This window comes from Macaca fascicularis, chromosome 5, assembly GCF_037993035.2.
Source record: "Macaca fascicularis isolate 582-1 chromosome 5, T2T-MFA8v1.1".
In the NCBI taxonomy this organism is placed as follows: domain Eukaryota; kingdom Metazoa; phylum Chordata; class Mammalia; order Primates; family Cercopithecidae; genus Macaca; species Macaca fascicularis.
The window spans coordinates 2,365,025-2,377,181 of record NC_088379.1 but is presented as its reverse complement, the minus strand read 5'-3'; the positions used below and the strand labels follow the sequence as shown (position 1 = coordinate 2,377,181).

The window sequence follows — 12,157 nt, the reverse complement described above, 5'->3', positions numbered from 1 at the left end:
GGGCACAGGGTGGTCCCTGTCATATATTCATTTAATTCACCAGGTAGGTGCTCATAGAAGTCAGATCCTGGAGAATAACAGTTGACACCGTGAATAGTTTTGACCAAGTTATAGCCCTAATGACAGCTGGTGGGCTGGATGTGGCATAGGCAATTTTATTTTTCGTTTTATTTTTTGAGACGGAGTCTCCCTGTGTCGCCCAGGCTGGAGTGCAGTGGCATGATCTCGGCTCACTGCAAGCTCCGCCTTCCGGGTTCACACCATTCTCCTGCCTCAGCCTCCCAAGTAGCTGGTACTACAGGCGCCCGCCACCACGCCCGGCTTTTTTGTATTTTTAGTAGAGATGGGGTTTCACCCTGTTAGCCAAGATGGTCTTGATCTCCTGATCTTGTGATCCGACCGCCTCAGCCTCCCAAAGTGCTGGGATTACAGGCGTGAGCCACCGCGCCCGGCCATGGCATAGGCAATTAACAAGACCTCAGGTATATGAAATGGAATTACTGATTTGGTGAACACATTCTTTTCCGTCCCTGCAGAAATATTCACTCTGAATGGACAATATAAATTTGCACCTTGCCCCAGTGCTATGTTATCCAGCCATCCACTGTTTTGATGACATCATGCCAATCAGCATAAGCAAGAAATGGCAAGTTTGTTAGCCGTCTTGCTGTCCAACACATGGGAGATAAGCCCACAGATATTCTGGGACCCACCACAACCATGAAGTTTTTGGAAGTTTGGTGGTCTGAGGGATAGGTAGGATATCCCCTTGCAAGTAAAGGACAAATTAGTGCCTCTTTTTTTTTTTTTTTTGAGACAGAGTTTCACTCTTGTTGCCCAGGCTGGAGTACAATGGCACGATCTCAGCTCACCACAACCTCTGTCCCCCAGGTTCAAGTGATTCTCCTGCCTCAGCCTTCCAAGTAGCTGGGATCACAGGGATGCGCCACCATGCCTGGCTAATTTTGTTGTTGTTGTTGTTAGTAGAGATAGGCTTTCTCCTTGTTGGTCAGGCTGGTCTCGAACTCCCGACCTTAGGTGATCCACCTGCCTTGGCCTCCCAAAGTGCTGAGATTACAGGCGTGAGCCACGGAGCCCGGCCACCTTTTTTTTTTTTTTTTTCCGAGAGACTGCGTCTCACTATATTGCTCAGGCTGTCCTCAAATTCTTGGGGTCAGAGTGATCTGCTTCAGTCTCCCGAGTAGCTGGGACTACAAGTGAACACCTGGCAAAATTACTGCATTTTTAAGAATGAAGCATTAAGAATGAAGATGGAAACTGGTCGAGTCATCCTGCAACGTGGTTAACCACATTAACCATTAAGAGTGAACCATAACACCTGATAGGCATCTCTGGGTTTAGGGAGTGGAGGCAGCATATTCTACATTGGGAATACTGCATAGGAAAGCATCCTGTAAGAGGCCTAGGCTGTGAAGCAAGTGGCCCAGCTACTTGGACTTCCAACCCAACAGACCTTATGATGTTAGAGGTATCTGTAGTGGGGAAAGATGCCATGTGAGGCTTAAGGCAAAGCCCCAGCAGGAAAATCTCAATGCAGACCTCCTAGAACTCTGGAGCAAGGCAATGCTATCTGCAGAAAAGAATTATAAATTTTTCAAAAACAAAACTGTCATGCTACTGGGCCCTGGTAGAGATGGAGCGTGAGGCCAAGGTGACATCAAGTGACCGTGAGCCAGAACTGCCAGCATGAGCTGGTTCTGTCAGACCCACAGAGAGGTGGGCGTGCAGCTGTCCATTGCAAGTTGGAAGTGGCTCATTTAGTGCTAGGTACAAGCAGGCACAACCAAGCTTCTCGTGTGGCCCAGAACCCATGACATCATCGGTGCTGGCACTGGTACTTCTAAAGGGGGCAGTCTTAAGACAAGCTGATGGAGGCAGGAAAAGTTCGAGCTTGGTTCATGGTGGGTGGGCTCTGAACAGCCTGATTTAGGCAGCCCTGGAAGACAGCGCTCAAGGGAAACCCAATGGGTAGAACGTTGGGTGGTCCCCTTGACTACTTGGTGTGGAAGGAGAAGTGGCCCCAATGTTAACACATTTGGAACTCTTGGGCAATGGTTAGTGGCTTGACAGGTTGCTCAGGTACCTGGAATAAGAAAGATTGGAAGATCAGGGGCTTCCTGGAGTAAGGCATGTGGAGGGATCTGTGGGAACAGACATGAAGTACATCCCAGCCGAGAACATTCACCATGAGGACACACCAAACCACCACATTAATAGGATGACTTGGCCAGTTGACATCTACTAGCCTCTGCCATCTGCTGTGCCCATGCTGGCACACTGGGCTCTCTCATGGAATCATGGGGTGGGTAGATGCTGGGCATGGCCCATAGCATGGGGCTCCCCCTCACCAGAGCTGACCTAGCTATTTCTCTGCTGAACATCCAGTCTTCCAACAACAAAGACGAAACACTGAGTCCCCAGTTGCACCTTCCTTGGAGGGAAACAGTCATTTGACAACACTGAATCCCTTGTGCCCTAGAAGGTACAGTGATTCATCTTGGCTGGAACCAACACATGTTATAGGCATGGGTTTGCCTTTCCCGTTCTCATGGATTGAGTCAGCTCTGTCACCCAAGTTTCACAGAGTGTTTGATCCACAGGATCCGGCACACAGCCAAGGAACTGCAGCAGTGGACACATGAGAATGGGACCCACTGGCTCCCTCACAGCCACACACCAAGAAGCTGCCAGCCTGATGGAGCAGCAGGATGGTCTGTGGAAGGCACAGCTCACCTCGTGTGCAGCCTGGAGGTGACACCTGCGATGAAGCAGTCACCTCCAGGGTGCAGTCTGCACTGCAAATCACTGACCAGTACTGATGCAGTGTCCTTGGTTTGTGTGATAAATGGGTCTGGGAACCAAAAGGTGAAACTCATCACTCCCAGTGACCCACTTAGAAATCTGTATTTCTCCCCCACACTCCTCTGGGTTCTTAAGGTTTAAAGGTCTTGACTCTCAAAGGGGAAACCTTTCCAGCAGGGGCAAATGAACAATGTCATTTAATTTCCAGCTCTGGCTGCTGCCTGGTTATTTCGAGTTCCTCGTGCCAAGAGACTGGCTGGCAAGGAATGTAATTTCCATCTTCTGGGATGACTGACCATGGGCATCAGGTGGAGGTAGAGCTGTTACTGCCACCACACCTGGCTACCGCCACACTTGGCACCACACTGGGGGCAGAGACGCACCCAGGTGATGTGATTGGCCACCTCATGGTCCCCTGCCCAAAGTTGATGGCAAATGCAGGGGCTATGGCCAGAGAAGGGCATGGTGGCCAGGGGCTTACCTCTCAGGGATGAGGGTTTGCGTTACCTGATCAGGTAAACTAAGCCACCTAGAGCAGTAGAGGAGATAGGCAAGGGTGAGGATGAACCCTAGCATGGGCAGTAGAGCGGGGAGATGAATGTAATTTGCAACCTCAAGGCCAGCTGCAGCAACAAGATGTAGTTCATCCCAGTACCTTCCCTTTTTAAATTTCCCCAGGAAAAGGCCCACCAGAATCCTGCAGGAGCTGCTCCCAGAACGTCTCTGAAGCAAGTGGCTATGAGCAGCACAGTGTGGACTGTAGCGAGCACTGTGGCGCCCATGTGCCCCTTTAGTACTGAAGCACTGTCCCTGCTCCTGGTACAGCTCCTCCCCAATTGCCTGGCTGCAAAGAACGTCTTTGCTCAAGGGCCCACGCCTTCCCCAAGAGTGACTGGTCCAGTGATTAGTGTGTGCAGGGGTATAAAAGCCCAGCTGCCTTGACCCATTGGGAGACACCTCTGCAGGACTGTGCTCAGCCCAGGGCAGACCTTTGAGTGACTGCATCTTCCTTGGTTGGGTTGTGCCTCCTTCACTCTCCAATCACCTTTTCAAATGCAAGCCTTCATCACAGAGGTGGTCTCCCAGGGGACCCCACCTGTGCCAGTGTTACGTGCATAACATCTTCGTGTACACAAGTGGGGAGATTTAGTCATTATTTTTAAAAATGAGGTCATCATCTTCAGTCAATCACTATAGCTGGAGTCATTTTCCCCCCTGCAATCTATGTTTTAACAAGGTCATTCTTTTTAGTGGCTATATATTTCATGATGTGGATATTATGTAATTTATTCCTCAGTTTTCTTCTGATTGGTATCTACTTTGTTTTCAGTCCTTTGCCAAAATGAGCAATACTGCTATAAACGTTTTGGTTTAAACCTGTTTACTGTTGCATATATTTCTGTGAAACAGCCAAGAGTGAGATTATTTGGTTAGATGATTGATACTATTTTCTGTTTTTGTTGAGACAAGAACACTGTCTCTCTCTCATATATATATATGGCTGGGGTATATATAGATACGTGTGTATATATATGTGTATATGGGTATGTGTGTATATATATATAAAAAGCAGCACACATATCCTGTTACGTTTAGGTCAAAATTTCACAAACCCACACCCAGTTCAGGAAACATCACTAGCATTCCCAGAGGCCCATGTTAAGCTCCCTGTGACCCACTCCTCCCAATTCCCAAGAGTGATGTACGCATTATTAATTTTTTTTTTTTTTTTTTTTTGAGACGGAGTCTCACGCTGTTGCCCAGGCTGTAGTGCAGTGGCGCGATCTCGGCTCACTGCAAGCTCCGCCTCCTGGGTTCACGCCATTCTCCTGCCTCAGCCTCCTGAGTAGCTGGGACTACAGGCGCCTGCCACCGCGCCCGGCTAATTTTTTGTATTTTTAGTAGAGACGGGGTTTCACTGTGGTCTCGATCTCCTGACCTTGTGATCCGCCCGCCTCGGCCTCCCAAAGTGCTGGGATTACAGGCTTGAGCCACCGCGCCCGGCCCGCATTATTAATTTTAATAAGTCTTGACAGTTTGCCTTCTAGAAAGAGTCTAATTATTTACATTTTTACCAGCAATACATGAGACTACCTCTTCCCCTCCGTTTTCAGTTATAGTTAATTTGCATTTCCCTGAGTATTGTATTCGTTTCCTGTTTGGGTTTTCTGTTTTGTGTATTGCCTCTTCCTATTCTTTGCTCATTTTTCTGTTGAATTGTTTGTCTTATCTTGTAAGTGTATGAGAACTTGTTGTATATATAGCAATTAACTCTTTGTCATTTTTGTTCCAAATAGTTTTCCCAATGCATTTATTTTCTTTTTGATGTGGTGCTAGTTGTACCAGCCCTATTAATTAATCTATCCTTTTCTATTGAATTGGAATACTGTCTTTGTTGTATATAAAGACTTGGGATCAGTCTCTGGGTTGTCTGTCCTGTTCTAGAGGTCTTTTCTCTCTCTCTTTTTTTTTTTCTTTTTAAGCTTACATTTTTTTTTTCCCCCAAGATGAAGTCTTGCCCTATCACCCAGGTTTGAGCGCAGTGGCGCGATCTCAGGTCACTGCAACCTCCGTCTCCCGGGTTTAAGCAATTCTCCTGGCTCAGCCTCCCAAGTAGCTGGGATTGCAGGTGCTTGCCACCACGGACCTGGCTAATTTTTGTATTTTTAGTAGAGGCGGAGTTTCACCATGTTGGCCAAACTGGTTTTGAGCTTCTGACCTCAGGTGATCCACCCGCCTCGGCCTCCCAAAGTGCTGGGACTACAGGCGTGAGTCACCGCACCTGGCCTAAGCTTACATTTCTTGTCTCTTTGTACTTTGAAATTATTTATTAAATTAAAATATCCCTGTAGGGTCTTCAATTGGAATTGCCTTAAATTTAGAAGAATTAAACATTTTGTGATATATATCCTAATGCTGTGGCTTTTCATTTGTACAGATCTTTTTTTATGCCATTTAATAAGATTTTACATTTTCATCATTGAGAGCCTTGTATCTTTTTTTGTTGTATTTATTCTAAGTATAATGTTTTTATATTGTAAGTGGAATATTTTCCCCTATTTGCATTTCTAGGTTGTTATTTTTCCTGCAGAAGAAATATATGTCACAGTGGTTAAGAGCACAGACTCCCAAATCATATTGCCTGGGATTGGATCCTGGTTCTGTCACTTACTGTTCAGCCCAGGCTTATTGAAATTAAAACAAAAATCTAAGTTAGAAGTTTGTTTTAATGATGTTTTACTGAACCTTTAATTGCTCCACTGCAGTATTCAGTCTAAGAATTTCCCCAAACCTTTAATAATACTTTTAAGGTTTCTATAAATGTTGACCTTAGGTTTTTAGAGTCACGTATTCAAATGCAAATGCCAAATAATGATTTTTTTTGTTTGTTTGTTTTTTTTTTGAGACGGAGTCTCACTCTGTCGCCCAGGCTGGAGTGCAGTGGCGCGATCTCGGCTCACTGCAAGCTCCGCCTCCCGGGTTCACGCCGTTCTCCTGCCTCAGCCTCCCGAGTAGCTGGGACTACAGGCCCCCGCCACCACACTCGGCTAATTTTTTGTTTTTTTTTTAGTAGAGACGGGGTTTCACCGTGGTCTGGATCTCCTGACCTTGTGATCTGCCCAGCTTGGCCTCCCAAAGTGCTGGGATTACAGGCGTGAGCCACCGCGCCAGGCCCAAATAATGATTTTTAATAAATGTTTTATGATTATATAGAGCTATCTTCAGTTAACTTGAAGGTACTTTACATAAACATTTATTGCAATGGTACTAAGCATTTTACTTGTGAATTTTATTACATTGTTTTAAGTAAGTTAATAATGAATAAATAAGCATGATTATAGAGGTTATTTCAGTGTTAACTGTATTACTTAGATATTAGTGTTTCTTTAATGCCCCATGTTTCTTTTTTTGTTGTTTTTAAAAGCTACAGAAGTGATAAACAAGTCCAGTGTTAAGTATTCAGTACAACTTGAAGATGGGAAGAATCGATCACCAGAAAAAAAGGTAAATCATTGCAAATATGAGTAATTTTAAACAGATAACACTCATTTGTTCAACAGATACTTATTAAGTGTTCTACTATATGCTAAGCACTGTAGATACAACACCTAAAAAAGAAAAAGAAGGGTGTTCTTGCTCTCCAAGAGCTTATAGTTTAATTTGGATGTGGGGAGGGGCAAGTAAGCGCCGTGAGAGAAGAAGTAAGTTCAGAGTGCTCTGGGACAATAGGAGGGACATCTAACTCAGTTTTGTGCTATTTCATTTTGCCCTTCTGGGTATTGACGAGAAGAATCAGGGATGTCTTTCTGAAGTCTGAAAATTATATCTGAGTTGAGATCTATTGGATGATTAGGAGTTGATCAACCTAGGCTGGATGCAGTGGCTCACACAGGTAATCCTAGCACGTTGGGAAGCTGAGCAGGGTGGATCACTGGAGGCCAGGAATTTGAGACCAGCTTGGGCACCATAAGGAGACTCTGTCTCTACAAAAAATAATACAAAAAAAAAAAAATTAACTGAGCATGGTGGCCTGCTCCTGTAGTCCCAACTACTCAGGAGGCTGAGGCTGGAGGATCACTTGAGCCAAGGAGTTTGAGGCTGCAGTGAGCTGTGATTGCACTCCAGCCTGGGCAACAGAGCAAGGCTCAGTCTCTAAAAAATAGAAATAAAAAATAAAAAGATCCCCACCTTTAAGGGAGTAGGGGCAGGACATTGAGAACATTTTCAGATAAGGGAAGAAAGCTTGGAACTTTGGGTAGTAGAAATAATAGAAGTTCAGAAAGGTAGGGATATAACATTCACAATGGGTGCGTTATGTGGTACGGGCTAGAGAGGAGATATAAAAGAGGTTGTGGCTGGGCGCGGTGGCTCACACCTGTAATCCCAGCACTTTGGGAGGCTGAGGCAGGCGGATCATGAGGTCAGGAGATGGAGACCATCCTGGCTAACATGGTGAAACCCCGCCTCTACTAAAAATACAAAAATTAGCCGAGCGTGGTGTCGGGCGCCTGTAGTCCCAGCTACTCGGGAGGCTGAGGCAGGAGAATGGCGTGAACCCGGGAGGCGGAGCTTGCAGTGAGCTGAGATCGCTCCACTGCACTCCAACCTGGGGGACAGAGCGAGACTCCATCTCAAAAAAAAAAAAAAAAGAAAAAGAAAAGGTCACATCACCAAAGACCTTGTGTATGAAAGTGGTAGAGGCTACATAATGTTTAAGAGAATGGACTTTGGGGTAAACTACCTGTGTTCAAGTCCCAAGCTAACTAAATTTAAACCTAAACTCCCTATAGTAAAGTGAGATAATAGGACCTGTCTCTTGGGTTGATGGGATAATTATTTGTCCCTGGGCTCATAGGATGATTATCTGCCCTTGGAGTGGAGGGAAGAGGTATCTTCCACAGAGAAGGGACTCTTCTCTTCTTCCCTCTGTAAATGAATGGAAATTGTATCTCTCAGTGGTGAACAAACTGTGCTCCTTGGATCCCGAAGGCAGGGGTCTGCAAACTTTTTGCTCCCTTTCTCTCAAAATAATTTTCTTGTTTTTGTTTGTTTGTTTGTTCGAGACAGCCCCTCACTCTGTCGCCCAGGGTGGAGTGCAGTGGTGTGATCACAACTTACTGCAATTTTCACCTCTACCTCCGCCACCGTGCCCAGCTAATCAATTGAGTCCTGGACTCAAGTGATCCTCCCAACTCAGCCTCCCAAGTAGCTGACACTAGAGGCACACACTATCATTGCCCAGCTAATTTTTGTATTTTTGGTAGAGACAGGGTTTCACCATGTTGCCCGGGGTGGCCTCAAACTCCTGGGCTCAAGCAATCCTCCCGCCTTGGCCTCCCAAAGTGCTGGGATTACAGGTGTGAGCCCCCATGCCTGGCCATCTCAAACTGTGTGTACTGCCTGATATATTTTAAAGTTGAAATTTAAAGTCTTTTTTTTTTTTTTTTTTTTGACGGAGTCTCGCTCTGTCGCCCAGGCTGGAGTGTAGTGGCGCGATCTCGGCTCACTGCAAGCTCCGCCTCCCGGGTTCACGCCATTCTCCTGCCTCAGCCTCCCGAGTAGCTGGGACTACAGGCACCCACAACCGCGCCCGGCTAATTTTTTGTATTTTTAGTAGAGACGGGGTTTCACTGTGGTCTCGATCTCCTGACCTTGTGATCTGCCCGCCTTGGCCTCCCAAAGTGCTGGGATTACAGGCTTGAGCCACCGCGCCCGGCGAGACGGGGTTTCACCGTGGTCTCGATCTCCTGACCTTGTGATCCGCCCGCCTCGGCCTCCCAAAGTGCTGGGATTACAGGCGTGAGCCACCGCGCCCAGCCGAAATTTAAAGTCTTTATCACAAGTTTAAAAAATTGCAAAGTACGTGATTTCTGCTCTATCGTTAATATTGACATTTTTACTGTTACATTATTTAAAATATATTCACAAAAATTAAATACTGCACTTTGACAACTTGATATCCACAATCATCTCATTATTATTATTATTATTATTATTATTTGGAGATGGAGTCTTGCTGTGTCACCTTCACTGGAGTGCAGTGGCGCGATCTCGACTCACTGCCACCTCCGCCTCCTGGGTTAAGCAATTCTCCTGCCTCAGCCTCCTGAGTAGGTGGGATTGATTACAGGTGCCCACCACCACACCCAGCTAATTTTTGTATTTTTAGTAGATACGGAGTTTCACCATGTTGGTCAGGCTGGTCTCGAACTCCTGACCTCAGGTGATCTGCCTGCCTCGGCCCCCTAAAGTGTTGGGATTACAGGTGTGAGCCACCGTGCCTGGCCTATTTTATTTATTAATTAATTTATTTACTTATTTATTGTTTTTTGAGATGGAGTCTCACTCTGTCACCAAGGCGGGAGTGCAGTAATGCGATCTTGGCTCACTGCAACCTCCGTTTCCCGGGTTTAAGCGATTCTCCTGCCTCAGCCTCCCGAGCAGCTGGATTTACGGCGCACACCACTATGCCCAGCTAATTTTTATGTTTTTAGTAGAGACAGGGTTTCACCATATTGGCCAGGTTGGTCTGGAACTCCTGACCTCATGATCCACCTGCCTGGGCCTCCCAAAGTGTTGAGATTACAGGCGTGAGCCACCATGCCTGGCCTGTTTTTATTATTATTATTATTTTGAGACTTTCTCACTGTGTCGCCCAGGCTGAAGTACAGTGTGGTGTGACCATGGCTCACTGTAGCCTTGACCTCCTGGGCTCAAGTGATCTCACCTCAGCCTCCTGAGTAGCTGGGTCTATAGGCACAGGACACCACGCCCAGCTAATTTTTCTATTCTTTGTAGTAAGACAGGATTTTGCCATTTTGCCCAGACTGGTCTTGAACTCCTGGGCTCAAGCAGTCCTCCTGCCTCAGCCTCCCAAAGGGCCAGGATTACAGGTGTGAGCCACTGTGCCCAGCCCACAATAATCCCCTTAAAAAAGACAGAGCAAGATCTTCAACAGTTTGAAATTTTATATTTTTCTTTTTCTCCTTGAATTCCTTTCTTGTTTACTCCTCCACGGAATTGTTAATGTAATTTTATGCTTGAAAGCCTACTCTTGGAAACCATGTATTTATCTGAAACAAAAATACAAGTATGCATTAAAAATTTTCATGACATATGACCAAGCGTTAAAACATTTTCTTTCAAAATTATTTAAAATGTAATATTAATATAGTCATTCAAAGCAACATATATATATATGTGTGTGTGTGTGTGTGTGTGTGTGTGTATATATATATATATATATATAAAATAAGCCTTGACTGGGTACGTTGGCTCACACCTGTAATCCTAGCACTTTGGGAGGCCAAGGCAGGCAGATTGCTTGAGTCCAGGAGTTTGAGACCAGCCTGGGGAACATGGTGAAACCTCACTCTACTAAAAATAGAAAAATTTGCTGGGTGTGGTGGTGAACCCCTGTAGTCACAGCTACATGGGAGGCTGAGGTGGAAGGATCACCTAAACCAGGGACATGGAGGTTGCAGTGAGCTGAGATTGTGCCACTGCACTTCAACCTGGGCAACAGAGCAAGACCCTGTGTCAAAAAAAAAAAAAAAAAAAAGGAAAAGAGAAGAAACCTTAAAAATAAAGTGTTATCATAAATAAGTTCTATAATGAAATGGATAGGATTGCTTTCCCCACCTTGATTAGTTTGTGGATCTATGAATGTATATTGTACATTGATGGAATGAGAATGAGACAGGTAGAGAACTGCTATTGAGTTGGGTTTAATTTTTTTTTTTTTTTTTCAAGACAGAGTCTTGCTCTGTCACCCAGGCTGGAGTGCAATGGCATGATCTTGGCTCACTGCAACCTCCACCTTCCGGGTTCAAGCGATTCTCCTGCCTCAGCCTCCTGAGTAGCTGGGATTACAGGCATGCGCCACCATGCCCAGCTAATTTTTCTATTCTTAGTAGAGACGAGGTTTCTCCATGTTGGCCAGAATGGTCTCGAACTCTTGACCTCATGATCCGCCCACCTCAGCCTCGCAAAGTGCTGGGATTACAAGTGTGAGCCCCTGCGCCTGGCCCCAAAAATTTTTTTTAGTAGACAGATTAACATATTATTAAATAGTTTTGGTGATTTCATTTTCTCTATAAATGGTCTTTTTTTTTTTTTTTTTTTTTTGAGACGGAGTCTCGCTCTGTCGCCCAGGCTGGAGTGCAGTGGCCGGATCTCAGCTCACTGCAAGCTCCGCCTCCCGGGTTTACGCCATTCTCCTGCCTCAGCCTCCCGAGTAGCTGGGACTACAGGCGCCCGCCACCTCGCCCGGCTAGTTTTTTTGTATTTTTAGTAGAGACGGGGTTTCACCATGTTAGCCAGGATGGTCTCGATCTCCTGACCTTGTGATCCGCCCGTCTCGGCCTCCCAAAGTGCTGGGATTACAGGCTTGAGCCACCGCGCCCGGCCTATAAATGGTCTTTACTTGGAAGTTGTAAATTATTAATCTTCTCTCTTATGCACATATGCAACATATTCCTATCCATGACATCTCTCATTACGTGCATTGATTCCCAGAACAGGGGCTTGTTGGAGGCTTTTGAGCTTTTTTTTTTTGAGACAGAGTTTCATTCTTGTCACCCAAGCTGGAGTGCAATGGTGCAGTCTCGGCTCACTGCAGCCTCCACCTCCTGGATTCAAGTGATTCTCCTGCCTCAGCCTCCCAAGTAGCTGGAATTACACAGGCGCCTGCCACCATGCCCAGCTAATTTTTGTATTTTTAGTAGAGACGGAGTTTCACCTTGTTGGCCAGACTCATCTCAAATTCCTGACCTCAAGTGATCCACCTGCCTCAGCCTCCCAAAGTGCTGGGATTACAGGTGTGAGCTACTAG

The 12,157-nt window shown here is 45.8% G+C and overlaps 1 protein-coding gene across 1 annotated transcript in view; it reads left to right on the top strand.

Annotated features, from left to right (window-relative positions):
- The window catches only part of POLN (DNA polymerase nu), a 157,559-nt gene that overhangs the window by 10,016 nt on the left and 135,386 nt on the right, over positions 1-12,157 (top strand). The window contains exon 2 of the mRNA XM_065544683.2: positions 6,749-6,828. Coding sequence (XP_065400755.1) covers positions 6,749-6,828 — 80 coding nt within the window. The remainder of the gene's footprint in view (positions 1-6,748; positions 6,829-12,157) is intronic.